Below are 22,900 nucleotides of genomic sequence, written 5' to 3'. Positions count from 1 at the left end.
TTCACATTGTCTATTCAACATTTTCACAATTCATTCAACCACAATCTATTTCAGTGTACTGTCAGCCCATAGCATATGAAAGCGCCAATCATTTTGCATGTTTGATGAAATACTTGCTAATTTGCATGTTTTGAGCTGGTTTCGGTGAGATTATTGCACTCTTATGTGCAACTCGGCTACATTTTGCAAGATACTCTCAATTTCAGGCTTCATTTTCATTCCTCTGATATCAACCTAAGAAATCTCTTGATTTAAAAAAAAATCCTAAATCGAAAAGGTTTAAAGATGGTTCTAGAAAACACCATATTTTACATTTTAATAAAATGTAACTGTGAGTAGGGACTTTGTTACTAATTATGATTTATAGCAATACAATATCCCTCTTTTTTTGTTGTTAAATTTGGTTTAAACAAATATTTTGAAAGAAAATGGTATGATTGAAAATGTATTTGGTATTGGTAAGTATTACGAAATCGAAAGATAATTTTATTCTCTTTGTGTTGTTTACCAATAAATTTCTGTCAACAGTCTTTTTTTTTTTTTTTTTTTTTTTTTTTTTTTTTTTTTTTTTTTACAATATATTGCTTGATTTTCTCTAAAAAATGTAAAAGACATTTTTAAAATACTAATTTCATACTCTTATTTTATCTGATATTTTCTGTACGTGTGCTTGAAAGTAAATATTTATATTTATAATACTTAGTGAAGAGTTTGTACATCATGAATGTTTATAATATGATGGTATATTTCTGTAATTTTTTAATGCTTTGTTTTATTCATTTTAGGAAGAAGACAAAGAGCCATATGGGCCTGGATGCAAGGATTATTTCTGGTTGATTTGCCGTCTTGTTGACAGCCTTGATGAGGAGTATTTTTTACGCAATTCTAATGAGGTTATTTTAATTTTTACTTTAATTTCCTATGCGAACAAGTATTATTAAAACTGCACTAAGCATGGTTGCCAACTCTACTGATTTCTCCAGTAGACTACTGAACTTTACCAGTTTTTCCTGATCTGCTGGTTTCATAAAAATTCTCCTGTTTTTTGTATATTTTTGAAAATTCCTTAAAATTGAGATAGCTTCCTTAAAAAATTCCTATTGAAATAGAATTTTTGCACAAATTATTGCTGGCTTGAGTAATTAAATGTTACTAATGCATAATGAAGTGAACCTCCTATATGAAAATCAGTTCAAAACTTTTTTTATTCTAAAAAGTTCAATAATTTTTATTCAGAACTCTCTTTTTAAATTAATTAAAAAATCTTTTAACTATGTTTGAATTAAACGCGTATTACTATTAGAGATTATGAGTAAACATAATACACAACATTTCAAGTATATTTAATGTCAATCATACCTGGTAAATAGTGCAGTTTTTCTATTTTGATGACTATAAAATTCCCTATGTGTGAAATATTTAGTACATTTTGTCGCAATTATTTTGAAATTTATATTGTTTCGTAAAATCTACTGGATTTTTTTCCTATCCATATTGACAGCTGAGATCAAGTAACAACCTAACTAAATTTAATTGTAATAACATTTGAGTTGAGGAATATACTTTTCTGCTGCTTACCACCATAAGATAGGGTGCTTTAGCTATAACTATAGATCACTTTTTTCCTCTTTATAAAATAAAGTGTGTTTGAAATACATATATTAAATGAAAATTTTTCATCTTCTTCAATTTAACTACTGATTTATAAAAGTAATAATTCCATTCCAAAGAGCTTTCTAAGTCAGTATTTTTTTCTGTTTGGGTGAATCGAAGCTATATTTTTTTTATGAAAATTTTTTTTAAAAATTTATGAAACCAGCCTAGAGTAATTATACTCTAAGCTTTCAAAAAATTAATTGTAATTTAAGGTTCACTTCAGTCAGTTAAAGTGGTTTTTGTTAAAATAGTGCTGCCTTCTCATTAATTCTGACTCTCACGGAAGTTAAAAGTAAATCAATTTGTTAATTCAAGCACCAAATCGTGTTTTTCTAGGAGGCAGACGCTCATGAGTATGATGTACTAAGAATGGACACAGACCAAAGAAATCGGGGAACTAAGCAAAAAGTGGGGGAAATTTAAGATTGAAGTCCGATGTTTTAGTTTGAATTAAATGTGTTATAAAGTTTTCTTTAATAGCACGTTTATACTATTCAACACACTATATATATGAGTGTGTACGTGTATATATATTAAAAAAACATAAAACACATACATATACACATTTAAAAAAAATAATTATCATAGCTGCAAACTCTACTGGTTTCATAAAAATTCTCCTGGTTTTTGTATATTTTCGAAAATTTCCTTAAATAGGGAAAGTTTCTTTAAAAAAAATCCGTATTGAAATAGAATTTTTTTTGTAGATTATTACATGCTTGAATATTTAAATAAGTGTCATTAATACATATTGAAGCAAGCCTCGTTTATAAAATTCAGTTAACTATCTTTGATGAATTAAATGCCTATTACTATTGAAAATTATGAATAAACATAATGCATAACATTTCAACATCATTTAATGTGAAACCATAACTGGAAAATAGTTCAGTTTTTCTTTTTTGATGACTATAAAAATCCCAAAAATTCCCTACGTGTAAACTATTTAGTATATTTTGCAACAATTATCATGAAATTTATATCAGTTCATAAAATCTACTGGATTTTTTCCTATCCGTGTTAGCAGCTATGGATTATTTTCAACGTTTGTGGCAAGTGTGCTGTTGGCTTCAGATCATAACTAATTTAAATAATACATTATGAATTTTAGTAATTTTTGTTCTAGAAGTCATTAGATATTGAGAACTTAGCTACTTATTTGGGTGAATCTATCACGAATCGCGACTGCAGAGAAGCCAGACACAGCACTGTGGAGGACGATGGTCTGAAAGGATTAATCAACCTGATGACCGTCATCATGAAGCATAATCCATCGTTCAAATGCTCTCCTCAGGGAAAAGTAAGCATTCCAAATCATAATTTGTATCTTTATTTGTCAAGGGGGAACTTATTCTTTTGTATTGTTTTTAGAAACTGGTTTTACACCTGTATGATGCTTTATTTGCACTTCCAAGTCCTAAACAAAGGCATTTACCCAAATGCAAATCTCAGTCAGTTCGTTCCTCTGCGTACGATCTCATCGTTGAAATGTTGAAAGGTTCTCTTGAAAATTTCAACATTCTACAGGAGAAGCTAATGAAGCAGCATACTCCAGGTACTTTACAAAACATTATTTTTCATGATTTATTATTTACTATTATCGATTCTAATTTCAGGTTTTTTTTTTTTATGCAGAGTTGGCAAGGTTTAGAACAGAATGGATAAATCCATGGTTTAAACTGTCCTGTCTAAAACTGTCCAAAACCCTTTTATTCTCATTATGTCACAATTTTAAATTGTGAAAAATAAAAGGTTCATTTTTGAACAAGAAAAAGACAAGTTTTTGTGTTATTAAAAAAAGTTTATTATTATTTTTAATATTGCATTTATTTTTCCTTGTGCAAAAGCATAATTTACCAGTATTAAAAGCTTATTTATTTATATTTAAGGGATGTTTAATGAGTTTTGGAGCTTTGAAAACTTATAAATCTTTTCTTATTATATTATATTTCTTTTCTTTAATAAGTCAAAGCAAATTGTATAAAAAGTATCAAATATTTATTAATATATGTAATTATTATAAGTACAATAGTTAAACATATAGAAATTTTACCCTTTACCAATGTTCAGGGTTTTGCACACTTTAAGTCAGTTAAAGACAGTAAAATCTACATGTCATGTCCAAAATCTGTTTAGGACATCCAAAACCCCAACCCTGTTTTTATGCCATTGCTTTTAAAACCAATACTTAAAAGTACATAGCTGCCAACTCTATATCATTCTTTTATTTTTTTTTGCTTGCCATATTTCAGGGGGTATTTTTGGGCAGGGGGGGGGGGTATTTTTAGTGTATTTCAAAATTTCAACTATGAATTCAATTTACCTGCTTATAAAAACACCTAAATACAAATTTTATCGAAATACTAATTTTGGCCACGAAACCTTGGATGCTGGCCCACTAAGCATGGCCTCATAAAGGGGTAATTCTATTGTATAATTCGAAATTAGAATATTATATTGTAAAAGAAATTATGATTTTAAAAAATGTTTGCTGATCTATAATAACTGTTGAAAATGCTATCAATATATCCTCTTGAAATTCGCAGCAAAAAAATAATAAAGTAACTATGTCATAAAATAAGTTAAAACTAGATTATACTATAGTTGTAAACTAAGATATTTTTAAAGGAGTCCTCAAGACTTTATTTTGAATTATTGAGAAAAGACAATATGATATTGTGAAAAAATATATTAGGTTTAATTCAATGATTCTTAATGGTGTTTTGTCGACCTTGAGTAAAAGCATTTAGTGCTATAAACAGAAACTGCATTTGGATAGAAACATTTGTGTTTAAACTGACATAACTTGTAATGTGATTATTGTGATGATTATTGTACTAATGTGATTATTTTTCTTTCAATGTGTTAATTAAAAAATTTAACAATCAAGTATGACATAGAGTATTAAAAAAATGTTAATTAAGAATGAGAAAAATATACTTTTTTTTGAGCAAATTGATATTGGCCTGTTATTTTACAAATTTCTTTGGAAACATTTATTTTTGATTAAATCCCCATTGTTCGCAGTATTCTTGCTCGAAGCTGGTGTAAAAATTAAATCGTTGAGTAGGCGCATCCCCTTTCGATTCCCCTGCACATTACAATAATTTAACTCTTAAACACAGATACATAGCTGCCAACTCTACTGGATTTTCCAGTAGACTACTGGATTTTGCCAGTTTCTCCTGGTCTACTGGTTTATTTAAAATTCTCCTGGTTTTTGTACAATTTAGAAAATTCCAAAAATTGAGTAAGTTTCCTTAAAAAATCCCTTTTGAAATTAATTTTTTGTGCAGATTATTGCTTGAATAATTAAAAAGTATTACTAATACATAATGAAGTGAACTTCATTTATAGAAATCAGTCCAAAACTTTTTTTGTTCTAAAATGTTCAGTTTATTTTTACTCACAGTAATCTTTTTAAATTACTTTTAAAAAATCTTTGAACTATGTTTGGTGAATTAAATGCCTATTAATGTTCAAAATTATGAGTAAACGTAATACATAACATTTCAAGTATGTTTAATGCCAATCATAACTATAGAATATTGCAGTTTTTCTACTTTGATGACTAAGAAAATCTCTAGAATTTCCTACTTCTAAAATATTTAGTACATTATGCAACAATTATCGTGAAATTTATATTATTTCGTAAAATCTACTGGATTTTTTTCTCTCTATGTTGGCAGCTATGCAGATAGGACGCAGTGTGTATTTTTTGTTACTGAAACAACATTTAAAAAAAAAACATTGTATTTTTTAGAGTCTCATAATCCATATCCCTGGGATTATTGGCCTCACGATGATGGCCGTGCTGATTGTGGCTATGTTGGTCTGACCAATTTAGGTGCAACTTGCTACTTAGCCTCTTGTATTCAGCATTTGTATATGTTGCCTGAAGCAAGAGCATCCATTGTCTCTGCAAAAGTAAGATTATCTCTGTGTTTACCTTAATTACAATATTTGCCCCCAATGTAGTGCAAAATATAAATTTAAAAAAATGAGTGATTTACTTTCTCAAATATTATTTCACTTTTTTTTCTTCTTCTTTTTGCTATAAATCACAACCTTTAAGGATAAGAATCTTGGAGGTTGTGTTACTTAATACAATAGGAATTCCAGATGTTTATAGTAACATTATTAGAAATAATGTCTTTTTCTGAATCAAAAGACTTAATTTGGTCTCATTATTGAAACCCTAGCAGCTAAATAACTTGGGCCTATATTCACATTGGACCAATACACAACATTGAACCAATATTCATGAATAATGGCTCAATAAGGGTTCAAAGAGTTGTTAATTTTCCTATATTAGTCATATATAGAATTTTCAGACTCACCCAATATATTTTTTTTCTGATGATATTGGCCCTATATAGCAGGGGTGGCCAAGCTCCTTGATAGTCGAGCCATTTTTCAAAATTTGAAATTTTTCGAGAGCCACAATTAAATATGCAATTAGGCGAAAAAGAAATGAAATTTTTTTTTTTTACTGTAACTATATTTATTGAAAACATTTAAATAAAATTACAAAATATTGAATTTAAATATTAAAAATTAAACACATTTATTTTACTTCTCTAGATAATTCTTTAAAATTTGGTGAATAATTGGTGACAGCACTTCTCAGTAATTCTTTGAGATGCTTACTTAATACTGGTTAGTTAATAAAATACTGATCGGTGTTTGATTTCACGAATTTTAAAGTGGAATAAAATTATTCACATAAACACGTTGTTTCAAATATTGAATTAATTTGGCAAGCAGCCTTTTTTCATTCAAGATACTTTGACTCTGGTGCAAATTTCCAAAATTCGGTTATAGACGTTGACTTATATTTTAATTGCAGAGCTTGATCTTCTTTCGTCTCTATTAATTCTAATTCTCCAGATGCTTTTTGGGTCTTAATTATATTGAAAATGGAAAACTCACCTTGAATTATGTTAATTTCAAATGGATTCAGAAAAAATTCAAGAGACGATTTAAAGTCTTTAAATCTATTTTGGAATTCTTTAATTCTTTCAGGAAATTTTGAATTAGAGCGAATGTAGTTTACAGTGTGTAACACTGTTTTCATAACATCAGGATATTTTAAATATTTTGTAACAAGATGTTCTCGGTGAATTATGCAGGGAATCGGTATGAATTGTGGTATTTGAGAATCATCTCTTAAAATCCCAATAAGACCGATTTTTTTTTTTACCCAGTTACAATACTCCATTAGTTGCAATGCTTGCAAGTTTATTAAGAAGCACATCAAAAGTTTTCATTCTGGAATCTAATGCATTTTTAATATCGACACCATGCATGGGTTGACTCTTGAAGTGCTACTAAATCTAATAATTCTTTAACAAAAAATGTCAGTGAAACAAAACGTATGAAAACTGCCAATTGTGGAAGATCTGTGATATCTGTCGATTCGTCAAGGAACAATATTTTTTTTAAAAATATAATAGCACAAAAATGAAAAGGGAACTCTGGTATCGAGAGCCACAAATGATCCTTCAAAGAGCCACATGTGGCTCGCGAACCGCAGGTTGGCCACCCCTGCTATATAGGATCCATATTAAAAAATCTAGACATCCCAATATTGGTGCCTGTTCCTAAATGACCCATATTAAGCCAAACTGGAATCAAGATAAAATTGTTACTAGAGAATAAACGGTTCGAGTATGGATGTTCTAATGGGAGATATAATAATAACTTTCATTCTAAAACTACAAATGATAATAACAATAACGTATGTATGGATTATTTAAAGAGAATTTATGTATTGGTCGTTATAATGGGAAGGTTGCCGCAATGGGTGGTGTGATATTATGTATATTCTTTCCTCCTTTTCCCTTGTTCACTCAGATACTTCCCCAAAACACAATTGATCAAAAAATGGTAACCAATTTACAACACAAAAGAAACATTTATTAATAATGATAAAAGATTAGAAAATTAATATAACCAAGACATCTAAACAATTCACTTCCGCTCTCCATCAGAGCGTTCCCTCCTCTGTCTTTTTACAACATCTACCTGATGACAGCGCCATCACAACATGGAGGCATGACAGGTGGCATATAGACTGTTGTTTTTTTTGTTGTAAAATTAGTCTATTTCATAAATTAATAATTTGAAGTAGAAGTATAAAAAAAAAATCAAAAATTCTCCAAAGGAAAAATTTTACTATTAAATATTTGATTCATTGCTCATAATAATAAGGTTATGGTCACAGTTTAAACATTTTGCAATAATTGTAATAATTTTGTTTTATATTTTATAAGTTTAAATTTTTGACTGGTGTTAACTCTTCTTTACTCTCTCATTTCCCCCATTCAATGTCTTAGCTAAGAATTTTTTTTTGTTTTTAAAAAATTTCTTAGTTGTATATTTCGTAAAACAAGTTTTGAATGTGGTAGTTTTGATATTTTTAAAACAAATATATTTTCACATTATGGAAAAACTTGAATTATCGAATGCAAGGAAATATAATAAAATTCAATGCTCAGCTAGTGCTTTCAGCTCTGGTTTTAAAATTGCTTTATATTGTAACTGTTAGGGATGTATGGTTTGTCTACAGTAAGAACTCCCCACACCACTAGGTCTGAGGTTGTCTGTTGCAATGGAAACAAGAATTATGTATTTCAGGGAGGGTAGCTTCTCTTCCCGCTAAGGCTAACACGACTGACCGAAGAAAAATATTCCCCCTTTTTATCGCTGACCCCACACCCCACTTGCAATAGTTATAGCTCATTATCATAATCACGGGTCCAGTAGGGAAGTTCTTTAGACAAGACAAACTATTAAAGTTTGATATATTTATTTTTCTTAAATTGAAGGTGCACAATAAAAATCGTTTAACCTTTAGAAAAAGATTACACATATTTAAGTTTTTTTTTTTTTTTTGTAATCATTTGTAAATTATATTTATTAACTAATTTGCATATTTTTGTAAATTATTTTGTTTTTAAAGTTTTCTTCTATCTAAACTTGTTAAATGTGTCCATTATCAATTTTTTTTTTCAGCTGTTATCTTTTATTTGCGTATTTTAATTTAAATTTTTATTTAATAGATAGATGAAAATTGCAAGCATGAAAATACCCTAAGAGAATTGCAAAAAATGTTTGCATATTTACTTGTAAGTATTTATTTTAAATTTAGCATTACAGATAATATATGTCATTAAAATAACTTTGTTTTGCCTTTTGCAATACTGTTGAGGATGTAATTTATTTGTAGGCAATATTGTAAATTATAGGCAAGCTTTTTATTCTTTTCAAATTGTATCGTTAAGAAAATGGACTCTGCAATTAAAAGGAATAAAAGTTTGTTCATACTAAATTTTCCAAGTTTTTTGAATAAATAAATTTCTTTAATTAGCTTTCTTTTGCATCTTAAGCATTTTTATATTAAGTGCATATTTTTTTTAATGATTAATTTTCTATTGATTACTTTTCATAAATTTTGAGTTTATAATTTGATATTTTATGTTAATCCGCATTTGCTTTTTTTATATATATATCGTTCACAATTAATGGTCCCATGAGAAATTTTTAAGCATTTTAAGAAGTATAATATTTTATTAGATTATTATTGGTAATTTATAATGCTATCTGTTGATAAAAAACATGAAAATACACTGTTGTTAATAGATAATTTATACAATTTTGTATTCATAGATAAATTGTATAAAATATGCAAAATACAATTAAAATTTATATGACGGTTTACAAAAGCTGCTGCACATTTTGTTTTTGTTATAAAATGCTCTTGGGTGCCATTTTTTCAACTATGCAATTAATTTATTATACTAATTAAAATTTTAAAATAATAAAAATATTATTACAGCTGTTTTATTTAAAAGAAATTATTGAATAAAATAAAAATTAGATCTAGCAAGACTTTTTTAGCACATTCCCTCACTTTCTTTTATTATTATTATTATTTTTTTTAAATGAGGAACCTGCATGCGTAGGGTAATCACGTAATCTTGATTATTTTGAATAGTCTATAACAAGAAACTAAATAAAAAATAATCTATAACAAAAAGTTGATTTTTGTAACTCAAAATTAGCTTTAAATGAAACGAGGCTCATGTGACTCAAAAAGAGATTGCTTAGGATGTCAGTACATAGTACCTGGGTAAACAGAATTGGCCGAACCTAAACTTGTCATAGTGGTCTTGTCTACAAAGGAGTTTTATTCTAATATTTTTTTTTATTGCTGAAATTGAGTTAACTTTTTGGTTTAATGCAGAGAGAGAAAGGTGTTTGGTTTGGATATTTTTTGATCAAAAATATTAATTTTGTCATTCTAAAGTGTTGTAAGAAATAAGAACTATTTCGAAATTTTTCACCTAATGGTTTCATCCCAGATAAAAAATGGAAATATTAAGGATTTAGATTTTTAAGTTTTTTATTAGAGATGCAAATAATTCTTAATCTCTTATTTATTTATTTTAAGTTATTTTTTTATTAAAACCGTTTTTCCTGAAAAACTACGAAAAATAAATTATTATTTGTAATAATTTTTCTTATGTGTAATATTTAATATATGCAAAGTAATGCACTGGATGCGAAATTTGCATTTTAAAATTTTATACTATTATTAGCTAAAATATTTCACATTAAAATATTATATTTCGCAAAATAAAATTCATACGAAATTTACCAACAAAAAATATATACAAAAAACCCAATAGCGAATTGCCTGTGTGTGTAGAAAACTTTTAGAATTTAAAGTGTGATGTAAATAAAGTACTACATTTTCTTGAATAATTAAAATGAAACATGATTTTTTTCATTTTTTTCAAATTTAAATATTGTTGAAATTGCTAATTTTGGTTCAAAGTTCGCTGTTTTAGTGACAATGAATAAATTATAAAAATTGTGTTTTAAAATTTCAAAAGTCACAGAATTAACTTTGAAACATGATTTCATAATTTGAGGACTGTTTTTTTTTTTCCTCTATTGAGTTTTCCTTCCCCTTCTGAGAAAAATTTTGTAGGTGCCCTTGACAAAAATGATGAATGCAAAAAAAAATAAAATAATAATAGTTTTAAACTACTTTCCTAATTCGTACTTTTTTTCAATGACCTTTGAAAAGCATTATTATTATTTATTAATGTTGGTTTATTGTTATGAATAACATACATTAAAGTATGAGTTGTTTTAAAAATTCCAAGCTGGTTTGATTGCAGACTGAGCAAATTGAAATGGATAAGATTTTAAATAAAAAGTTTTTATAGAAATAAATTTTAAAAATTTTCTTAAAAAATTTCTTATTTTTTATTGTTTACTTCTAAAATATTTTATTTAGTGGTTATTAGAAGTGATGCAAAAGATTTTAAGCCCCTTCAATTTTTTATTTTATTCTTTTTACATTTTTCCTCCACCCAACTACACAAAAATAAAATGAATTATTTTTATCTCTGAAATTTCGATTTCAATAAGGTAAAAAACAAAATGACATGTGTTAGATAACGAAGTTAAAGCAGAACGAAACAAAATAGGTCCTTTAAGTTTTAAAAAAATCTTTATAAAAAGGAATAAGCTGTACTAGATTACTTTTTAAGAATAAAATCATTTCATAAACATTTTAATTCAGTATAATGAATGATTTCTTCAGAGAAATTTCTCCAGAGAAGCTTAATCAAAAGAAAAACATTCTTATAAAATTAAAATATTACTAAGTGCTGTAAAATAGTTTTATAACAAAATAATAAAGTTTCAAATAGTTGCCAATTTTTTTTCTTCCTTCGTATTGGTCATCACGTTAGATGGCTTTGCACCAATCCTGTAATTTTTCGTCTTTTGGAACATTTATATTTAAGTTTATATTATTACATTTTATATGGTGCGTTATATGTAAAGCTATTACAATGTGATATAAAACAATACTTGTTGTAAGTGCTTGGAGTTATTTTTGAGAATTTTAAAAATGTTCTACGAGTGTCGGCATGCGCTTTTACTGTATCAGAAGGTGATGAGAGTCGTATTTTTCCTGTATTTCCACATCATCAGCCGAGATGAGGAAACTAACTGCGTTTTAGAGGGCATGGCTAATTGAGCAATTTTAAATATTAATTACAAAATAACTAGTTAACACACTGAACTGAAATACATGTCTATCGTCATAGAATGGTTTAAAGTTTTATATTAAAAAATTTTAAAAATGCCACTCAGGTTCCTCATTGTAATACACCAAAGCATCACTACAGCAATATTTTGGAGAATAAATAAATATATTGTTTTAAAGGGATATATTGCTATATCAATGGCATGTATACTTAGGGGACACAATAAGATTTTTTTTTAAATTTATTTGCAGAGTGTTAATTATGGTTAAATATTAAAAACAATGGAATTGAATTCAGAAAATAAGATAGCCAAATACCGGAAAACCGTTTTTATTGGAAATAATCTAATATTTTTGTTTGTTCAATAATTTTTTTTTTAAACTGTCAAGTCAACCAACAAAGTCTGCATTGAGTCCAAAGCACAAAAGTGATTTCCATTTGTGAATAGTGTTCCACCCTCTACAGAAATAATTCTCTTTCGGGTGTTAGTGTCATGCTTGTGGTCATTTGTGACTCATGATCAGCTTTTAACATGAAGGAAATGACATTAGATAGGAATGTTACATCTGTGACTTCTTAAGAGATACGGGAGGCAATTCTAAGAATGGAAGCTCTTGGGGTGGTCAGCAGGGAGTCTTCTTTTGTCAGAAAAAATGGCAAAAGATGATAAAATAAGATTTTTTACAATAAATGAAAACCAATAATAATGAAGAAAATAAGGTTGAAATTTCGAAAAAACATTGTTTTTCAGGGGTTTATTGCTGAAAAAAATATTGTAATATTGAGAGGAGCATGATGCTAATTTATATGCAAGTTTGTTGGAACCATGAAGATCTTTTTAACATTTTTAATATGACTTTTATATATATTATATGATTTTAGTGCAAGTCTTTGAAATTAAGTAACTAAAAACTCAAAATCTAATTTCACTGGTAAAAGAAAATTAACTGTTTCATTATTTCCAATTTGAATTCCTTTACTTTTTCACTATTCTCAAAACAATTTTTTGTAGTTTATTTTTATTGCTGTGCTGTGAATAACGATGTGATATTTATTTTATTTAGATATTTATTTCTCTTAATAAATTTCTTTTTCTTTAGGAAAGTGAAAGAAAGGCATATAATCCCAGAAGCTTCTGCAAAGTTTACACTATGGATCATCAGGTTCTAAATACTGGAGAACAGAAAGACATGGCTGAGTTTTTCACTAATCTAATTAGTAAGCTGGAGGAAATGACACCAGAACTTGTAAGTTTTTTTCTTTATATTTACTAATTTAGTCATTTACAGTACTTGCACCTGTTATGATTTTTATTTCTAAAGCTGGTTTTATGACTTATTCATACTTGCAAAGTCTCCTGTTTTTTAGACTATCTCCTGTTTACCCATAGTCTCAAATTTTTCAATATTTGTAGAAGAAACTTTAAAAAAAAAAAAAAAAAAAATTGGGACAATAAAATATTTGCTGGTGACAAAAATACTTCTCTTATTCGTCAACAGATTGTGCTATTCCCAGTACTGCAGTCAGTATGTTGAGTGTTAATAGTTTTAGTACCCCTTCCAATCAAGCTAACTGTGGGATGTTTTTGTATTTTTCCTCTCCATATTATGCAAATGCGGGTTAGTTCCAGCAAAAACTCCTCCACAAAGGCAAATTTCTCCCTATACTTGATTCATCCCGGAGTTCCCTTGTCCTCTGCATTGGGTTCAAAATTAAAGGATATGAAGTTCAACATTAGTAGCTGTAATCCCAAAATTGGGTTGGCTGTTTAACAGCAGTTATAAAATAATTGAAGTAATTCGAAATAATGGTTTGAAAAAAATATTCATATTTTTTCCTTTGCTAAATGTAAGTGCTTATATTATTTCCAACCTTGAGTTTTCTTTTTGACTTACATGATTATGCATCATGTATCAAAACTTTAATTCCTAAAATTAAAGTTTTGATGGATTCAGTGGGAAGGATTCTTGCACTTTCATGTGCAACTCTGCTTCATTTTGAAAGATATTCTCAATTTCAGGTTTCCTTTTCTCCTCTCTGAAATGTAACCGAAACTTCCCTCGAATTTTCGGGGACCAGCTAAACATTGCCAAATTTTAATAGCAAAAGAAAATTTTATTTCTCTTGCTAATTTCATTGTTATTAAAGTGTCATCGTCAGTGGCAAGCTAATGGCCTTCTTACTCTATTCTATTTATAGAATGGTACCCATGATCTTGGAATTAACTTGGGGACCATTCACTAAGTACATATTTTCATGTTGATCCTCAGAGCAGTCAAGAATCACAAAGCTTCATAACCTCAAAATTTCCATCTTCCTTTTATTCATTTAATTTAATAAAGATAAGAATTAATTGAGTTTCTTTAAAGTAAATTTTATCTGAAGGACTATCCACTAATTGCATATTGTTTTTAAAAATTTATTTTACTTCATTACTTTTTTTTTACTTATTGCTTTTTATTACTGTGATATTACTTTCAAAATTTTCAGTGCTCTTATTTTGATTTAGGAAAAGAATTAATAATATTTAGAGGCAAGATTTTAAATAAGTATGAAGAGAGGGGCTTTCAGAATTTTTAAAGTAGCAAAAATATCTTATGTTTTTTGGATTTGTCATTCATTAATACTTTAATTCATCTCTTAATGATTTGATTTAAAACAATTGATGTAAAAAAAAATTAATTATCTCCGATTTGTTAAATATTATGAGTGTAGAGACAATATAATAATTTACTTCTGAAAATTTTTTTTTAGCTTCTCATTGTATTTGCATTTAAAAATTATTTAATTTTTTTTAATCATTTCATTAATGAAATACTGTACTAGATAACCAATTTTAATTTTAAAAAATTTAGGAGCCATTCAGTAATTTACATTTGTAATATAAATTTATTAAAGTTTGCTTAATTCTTTACATATTTTTATAAATTTGGTATGATCAATATTAATCTTGTTAATGTTTTGTTGAATATACTATTACAAATAACATTTATTTAAATTTTAAGAAAAATACACTCAATAACCTTTAATAATAGTTAAATTAATTAGAGTTTTAAATTACCTTTTTCAGAATTAAATAATGTAATTATTAATTTAATAAATAATATAAGCCACTGAATATTGAATTTATTTAAATTGCTTTTGCCAAAAGCTCGTTTTTAAGAAATATTTCGGCTATATCAAATAAATTTTTAGGTCTTTTCCAAACTGAGACATCATTGTTTCACTTGCTGTATGATGAAATGGTGTCTCTAGATTAAGCATTGTTAGGGCGTTTTTTAAGGAGTTCTGCTTTTCTTAGTTTGACAGGGAAGGACTTAAAATCTTTGGATGTAGAAAACGCAGAAATTTGGCAAAATTCAAATTTAATAGATTATGGACTAGATACCACAAATGCGATTACATCCTTATCTTCTTCTTACCGTGTTTGGCACAGCATGTCCTCTTTTGGACTTTGTGCTACTAAACCCTACATTCAATCCAATCCCTTACGAGCGATTAATCCTCACTTCGTCCGGATCACACTATTGGTTGAAAATGACATCACTGTTTGGGAGAAGACCCATGCTGTGTATTGCATAGTATTTTGTCGACACATTTTATATTTAGTTTTCAAACACGCTCTGTTTACACGTGGTATTAATGTTAAGTAATAAAAACAATATTCACAGTTTTGTGGTAATTTTTATTAGAATCTAAGTAAGTCATATTCAACTATACTGCTATTACGTCATGGGCAACTGCGGTTGATCTAGAAATGCAGGGGGGGCTAGCCCAGAATTTTGGTCATTACTTTAAACTAAATATACATGTTGCTTGATTATGAAGTTTTTAAAATTATTCATAACACAACTAAATTACGATGTATTAGTAAATTTGATCTTATATTTATTCCAATTTTTGTTACTTTATAACTGTAAAAGATAAGAGAAGGAATAAATTCCAAGCGAGCCTGTGTGAATACGAAATTTGTCGCCAGAATCATGCAAACACCAGCCAATAGCCACCATCTCCCTGCCCCCAAACAGTGATGTCATTTTCAACCAATAGCGTGATCTGGCCGAAGTGAGGATTAATTGCTCATAATCCCTTATCTTCTTCAATAAAAAATTCTATTTATTTAGGTGCCAGGTCTATGGCATGTGCAAAAAAGTTATTAAAATGTGCCTCTTGAAAATAGGTCACTGTACCATCTTAAACTGCTGAATCCTGTAATAAGAATGGAAGACACTCCTGAAGAGGCATCTTTGTTGCTGTTACGTAGAGAACCAGAAGGTTATTCTTCTGACTCAAATGAATATGCAACTATTGATGTGTTTTGGAACTATTTTGTGACTTGTGAATTGATGTGTATTTGGACTATTTTGCAAAGAAAGATAATTTGGGAAATATCAAATATCCTCTTATAACAAAGCTTTTTAAAGCTCTTTCGTGCATACCACATGGGAATACCGATGCTGAAAGAGGTTTTAGTACTAGAGAGGGTTTAGTTTCCATATGTGTGAATAAAAAGCTGCTTGACAATAGGGCAAACCATAGTGTTAATGGTTTGAGACAAGTTGTGTCACATATCACCTGAGGGTTTAAATAACTTTAAAGTTGACAAAGATATGATTGAAGGGACTCGTGCAGCATTTAAAAATTATTCTGCTTGATTAGAGGTTGAGAAAAAAGAAAGCAAAAAGAATGTGATAACACTGAAACTGAGGAAAGCAGATTGATTGCTGCTGAAATTGATTTGCTAAAAAAAATTGAAGGCTTCTCAAGATCTCATAGCCACAGCTGAAAAAAATATTAAAGATGGGTTAAATAATAAAGACATGTAGATTATAGAAAGTGGACAGATCCTCTTATCTGAGACTAAGTCGAGGATAGCAGAATATTTAACAGTATTGGAAGATTCCAAAAAGAAACTTAATTTGTTTATGCAGGGACCTTCAAAAAAGTGTAAAAAATAAGATATGTTGTTAATGAACAAAATTAAAAACTCTTGTTATTAAATTCTTGTTTTAATTGCTTTTATTAAATATGCTCCAAATCTTTGTTTCGCTGCTCCAAAATTGCTTTTTTGTTGCTCCAAAACCATGTTTTGCCACTTACACCACTTCCGAAAAATCTAATTTTTAAAATGGAATTCCCCCCCCCCCCCCAATTTCATCTTGTTCCAAATATCTGAATTCCAAACAAAATCACCACTTAGGCATATTTTATTAGAATTTAAAATTATTTTATCATGTTCTTTAAAAATTATGGTGTTCTTTCAAAAAATGAAAGTAAAAACATCATTTCTAGACGGAATTATCTTTTTAACTCTTCTGTGATTTACGAATTTTTATTATTTATTTTTTTAAATTTTATCAATTAAAATTCTAGTTGAAGCAAACCAGTCAGTGGCGATTTTTTTTAAATTCCTAAATGAGAACAGAAAAATCAGGAGTATTTCTTTCCTTTCAGATGAACAAGAAAAGTATCTTTAGAACGTAGTTCTACGGGAGAAAAATGATTTGCTTTTGTATTTTTTTCAGCTATTTTATTGCTCTTTCTTTACTCTGTTTTTTAAATTTAAAATCCGTAAATATGAAGATGCAGAGTATAGCAGTTATACCTATCATTTCAATGAATGTTATTATAATGCTTTTTTTAAAAATTCATTGTTGTGTTTTTGTGGGAGAAAATAGTAACTTTGTTAAGTCATGAATTTGAAGATACCCTGTTTACATTCATTTTGTGATTAGTTTATTTTTCATTTCTCAATCTCATTTCTCATTCATTTCAAATTATGATTACTTATATATGTGTCTTCTGTATCATTCTTTCTTTTTATGGTAAGTGTAAAAAAATTATACCTGTTTTATCATGCATGTGATAAGAATCGATGTAGTGTCCACTATTGCGCATTTTTAAAGATATTTCTTTTAACGGCGAATGACTTTTATTGAATTTCAAACTTTAATTATATATTTGGAAAGGGAATCATAGCCAGATTTATTTATAGTACTTATCAATGTAATTGAGTAAATCCAGTGACATAGCATATTTTATTGTATGTTAGTGAAAGAAGCTTAAGTGCAACCTATATGATAATTGAAATTTTTTCCTATGTCCTTTGCAGATGCAGCGTAATCAAAAATTACTGTATCTTTGTTTTTCTATTAAAAAAATATAAATATTTTGAGAGTACCGGTTCTTAAATTATTTGAATCCCATTACTGACTAGCATACATTTTGTAATGTTTTAAATCGGCCAAAAAAGATTATTGTAAAACTAGTGAAAACTCTGACCACTGGTTAAGAGTTTCTATATATTTCTTGATATAGTTGAATTTCATATGTTAAAATTCATTGCAACAATTAAATTTTTACTACAAAAAAATGGAAGTTTTATGAATGAATGTAAATTGTATTAGTATTATAGTTGTTTGCTTTTATCCTTATGTCCTTTTCTTAAACTATATATTTTGTTCTTACAGAAAGAGCTTGTGAAGACACTATTTTGTGGTATTATATCAAATAATGTTGTTTCTTTAGTAAGTATAATTTTTAAAACACTAACTTTAAATTATTGTAATCTGTAGAAAATAACTTAATAATTTCTTATTCAAAGTTTTATTTTTAAACTTTTAATAAATTCGTACAACTAATTCTTAGTTTTTTTTCCCATCCTATCAGGTCTAAAAGCTTGATTTTTTTTTCAAATTTCACGGAATTCTGTGGCTGCTTTGCCACGAAACAAAAACTTACAATCTAACAAAATTTTTAGAGAACTCCCCAATGTAAAATTTTAATTTTTAAACTGTCTCTTCTCTCAGTTGGCAACCCCTGTGTTAAGGAATTGCACAAGAATTAGTCTTTTTGTGTTCAGTTGGTGGAGTATTCAATACTGCTACAGTCAAACTAGCTGCGTGTGAATCCAGCAATATGTCTACCATAAATGATGCTTCATGATGTCATTTATATTGTTGGAAATGTGAATATATGAAATTTGTATGGAAACTAAATTTAAGTCCAAATATAAACAAACTGTTCTTAATTATAAGGATATGAAATAACACTATACAAATGTACTTTTGTTGAGGACCCCTTAAAAAGTTCACTGCAACTGAGTGTTCACTTTTTCCGAAGTTTATACAGCATGTTTATTCAAGTAAAAAAAAATAATTTATATGAATAATTCAACTGAAAGTTCAAATATTATAATGGAATACTATTACTATGATGAGGGAATTAACAGTGATTGTGTAACAACTTCCTCTTAAGGGATTTAAAACATAAGAATTTCTCAGGTTGAGGATCTTCATAATGCAAGACTTTGCATTATATTGATCATTTCAAATATTGTTAAACTTACCTAATAAATATGGCAAAATATATTTCTTAAACAGATCAATTTTAATGCTTTAAAATTTTTAATACAAATTAAATACCTCCATTTGCAAAAATATACTCTTAAATATTTATGATTTATAGTAAAGGTGCACAACCTTTTTTACTGAAGGGGCACTTTTACAGCAGGTAGATTAATAAAGGGCCGCACGCATATTTAGTCATGCTAGCGGCAAATATGATAATTTTTATATGAAAATTAGTGTTCTAAGCAATAAATATTTTAGTCAGTAAACTAAATGACATAGTTTCTGAAAATTAAATACTTTTAATTATTTGAATTTATTTAAAACTAAGAAAAACTGATTCCTTTTCTTTTAAAAAAGCTTATTCCATTTTTTCTAAATAATTAATTTATTCTAAATAAATAATATTATATTAATTTTTTCTAAATAAATAATATCTTTTTTCTAAATAATAAATAATTAATTAAATATAATAATTTTATAAATATGTATATATATTAAGAGGATATAAATTATAACCAAAAAAAAAAAAGGCTTGAAAAATGAAATTTCAAAAAATATACCTATTTTATACAGTAATATAAATTTAAATTAAATATTTTAATTAAGGAAAATTTATAATATTTAAAAAATATCAAATTGAAACAAATTTTTTTCTTGCATTAAAAAAGATCCTGCAGGCCACACATCTACAGTAGGCGGGCCACTGGTTGTGCACCCCTAATTTATAGAGAAAAAAATATGAATTATTTAGAGCATTATAAATTTTTAACAAATGAAAATTATACATATTGTGATTGAAGAGTAGAAATAATCAGTGATGGAATAAATAAACAATATTAATATTAAGAAAAAAGTATTATATGCAAGTGTTTCAGTATGCTTTATACAAGAGAACGAACATTCAATTGCTGCTGATGCATTGAAATATTGCTTGTCGACTGCATCACAAAAAAGATTTATCTGACTGAATGCTTATTCAAGATTCCCGACAGGACATGAAACTTTTACATATAAGCCACACTTGAAATGCTACTATTGATAGTTTTTTCTGATAAATGTATCAATTTTAATGATGCAAAACTAGTTTTTCCCTGGCGCAAAATCTGTTTTAATAAGTGACTTAAAGTAATTTGCAGGTGTTAATTAAACTTACGAATAGTTTTTGAGGTAAACTTACCAATTTTAATGAAGCAAAGTTAGTTTTTCCCAGGTGTAAAACTGAATTGTTTTATATATTTTTGTATGAATATCATTCTTTCTGTTACCTAAATTATTTTGATTATTCCATTTTATAGGACTGTCCACACATTAGTAGAACATTAGAAGAATTTTATACTTTACGCTGTCAAGTTGCTGATATGCGGAACTTACTGGTAAGTTAATCTGAAACCTTTTGTTGTTATAAATATTTAGATGACTTTGAAATCATATAATAAATGTGTATTTTACAGGACTCGATCGATGAAATAACGGTCAAGGATACGTTGGAAGGAGATAATATGTACACTTGTTCTCAATGTGGTAAAAAAGTGCGAGCTGAAAAAAGGCAAATTTTTTTTTTATTTTCTTCTAACTTTCATAATATATATATATATATATATATATATATATTTTACCTTTCTTATAGCACTTAAAATTATGTTATTAGTGGACTCTCCTATTCTCTTTTTATACCAAGTAAAGGAAAATGAAAAAAAGTTTGAATTAACAAAAATTGCCTTTAGTTAAAAAAAAAAAAAAAAACAACATTGAACACACTATAACCAGGGTTGGGGTTTAGAACGTGACATGTGGGTTTTTCTGTCTAAACTGACTGAAACTGTCTTAAAGTGTCCAAAACCTTGGTGAAAGGCAAAAATTCTATATGTGTAACCTTTGTACACATTATAATTACATATATTAATAAATGTTTGATACTTTATATACAATTTACCTTAACTTTTGAAAGTAAAATAATATAGTAGGTAAAGATTTATAACTTTTGAAGCCTAAATTTTAGCAAAAATTATAGAAAAAAGCTTTCAGGTTGTTGATCAATTAATAATTTTTTGTTTGCTTTTTTCAACAAAGAAAATTATGTACAGAGATTGTCTTTTGGTATGCCTTTAATTATTTTTGTAAACTACAAAAAAAATAGTATTTGAGGATATTATGAAAATTGATTAGAATAAAATTCAGTTATTACAAAATATTACACATTTCAATAAATTTTTTACGTTAAGTAAATGACCTTTTCAGAGAGGAAGCGCCCTGCCTTTTTTTATCCCTAGAGAGCACTCTGCATTATATTTTTTAAAATCTAAAAACATTTGCAATCTGAATAATATGTTGCAAGAAAAAAAATTAACTGATTCAATTTTAAACTCAAATATAGATGTGGATATACCAAGCCTAAATAAAATAATGCAAAAAACTTTTTGTTCTCAAAAAAGTTTTTTTTTTTTTTTTTTTTTTTTTTTTGAGGGGGTAGAGAAGCTTTTTATTTTTTGTAACATTCATTTAAAAAAAAACATGAAAAATTACTTAACAAAAAGACTCTAAATTTACGATTTAATCATCCTGATTAAAGAAAAGATCACTCAACTCTCCTGTTTTATTGAGATATCAAGGTGGAAATTTATAAAATAACAGCAAAACAATGAAAAAACAATCAGAATAAAAAATAGAATCACTGTTTTGAGAAATCAACAACCCCCTTGCCTTAAAAAAAGGGATATCTAAAATCCAGACTTCTCCGAGCAACCCAAATTTTTGAGGTTATACTGTACTATAACATTAAAGTTAGTTGAAATAGTTAATATAAAAGAAAATTATCTGAAAATTACTTTATTTGATGAATATACTATTTGAATGGACATTCATAAAAAAAAAAAAAAAAAAAAAGCTTGAGTGGGGCAATATAATGATAAACCACATTCATAGTTAGATAATATAGACGCACGCCATGCGCAGATACATTTGTGGTGATTCTCCAATTTTGCTGGTACATTTTTTAAATATTTATTGTAATGTAAAAAAAAATATCCTTGCACGCAAAGAAGAAAAGTTTGCAGTGGAGAAGAAGAAAATACGAAGCAGGCGACAGAATCATGATTTAGGCCAGGTAGAAGAAAGTCAGTGTTTAATTGTCTGCTCCCAAAGAGAAAAGATATAACTGCCATTTTAGCCCAAAGATTAACGATCTCACGGTTAGCGGTCAAGCACGCAATCAGCTAGATTTTTACTGCTAACTCAACACAACAACTATCGCTTTACAATGAAAATAAACCATTGCAGTGAGAGTATAAAATCTTTTAATGAAATTTCATTTGGATCAAAATTACTAATATTTCTTGATAATTACTTTATATGAATGCAGTTCTTAAATATCCTATTTATGTATAACTGACAGTTCTGCACGTAAAAAGTCTTATTTTAACCTGCCGTCTTCTCCACATAGCAAAACCTGTTTTTCCACGTTATTGGATAGGGAAATAGTGCTTTGGGGTGAAACATTCTCCGAATTTTGCCCATTTGCTAAACTATCAATGCGTTTATATTAATCTTTCTCTAGTGTTGTTGATGTGCATGTATATAAAGATATTTTTTTGTCAAGAATCAATAAAAAATTTAAATAGTGAACTCTTTTTGTATATTTAATATTTTGTATATTAAATTATTCTATTATCAAAAAATATTATGAGCTTGCAGATAGTTTTGGATTGTGTGTGCAGATACTTTGTTTTTATTTTACTAAGATATACTACATTTACAAATTGTTCCAAAAAATTTTTGATGCAAAAAAAAATACAATCTTAAGGCAATAAAATGTTATTTACAAGG

The 22,900-nt window shown here is 27.7% G+C and overlaps 1 protein-coding gene across 7 annotated transcripts in view; it reads left to right on the top strand.

Moving 5' to 3' along the window:
• puf (ubiquitinyl hydrolase 1 puf) overlaps positions 1 to 22,900 on the top strand; it is a 183,010-nt gene that overhangs the window by 79,107 nt on the left and 81,003 nt on the right. For 6 of the 7 annotated variants that reach the window (XM_087158629.1, XM_087158630.1, XM_087158628.1 and 3 more), the window contains 9 exons: positions 786 to 893; positions 2,783 to 2,956; positions 3,028 to 3,211; positions 5,420 to 5,583; positions 8,721 to 8,786; positions 12,827 to 12,973; positions 18,197 to 18,253; positions 20,374 to 20,451; positions 20,530 to 20,624. In XM_087158629.1, coding sequence (XP_087014755.1) covers positions 786 to 893; positions 2,783 to 2,956; positions 3,028 to 3,211; positions 5,420 to 5,583; positions 8,721 to 8,786; positions 12,827 to 12,973; positions 18,197 to 18,253; positions 20,374 to 20,451; positions 20,530 to 20,624 — 1,073 coding nt within the window. The remainder of the gene's footprint in view (positions 1 to 785; positions 894 to 2,782; positions 2,957 to 3,027; positions 3,212 to 5,419; positions 5,584 to 8,720; positions 8,787 to 12,826; positions 12,974 to 18,196; positions 18,254 to 20,373; positions 20,452 to 20,529; positions 20,625 to 22,900) is intronic. The other variant, XM_087158626.1, reaches the window with a different exon arrangement.

This window comes from Parasteatoda tepidariorum, chromosome 3 (assembly GCF_982258835.1).
Source record: "Parasteatoda tepidariorum strain Cologne lab strain chromosome 3, Ptep-v5.0, whole genome shotgun sequence".
NCBI classification, from domain to species: Eukaryota; Metazoa; Arthropoda; class Arachnida; order Araneae; family Theridiidae; genus Parasteatoda; species Parasteatoda tepidariorum.
The sequence above is the reverse complement of the archived record's forward strand: the minus strand, read 5'-3'. Positions and strand labels throughout refer to the sequence as shown.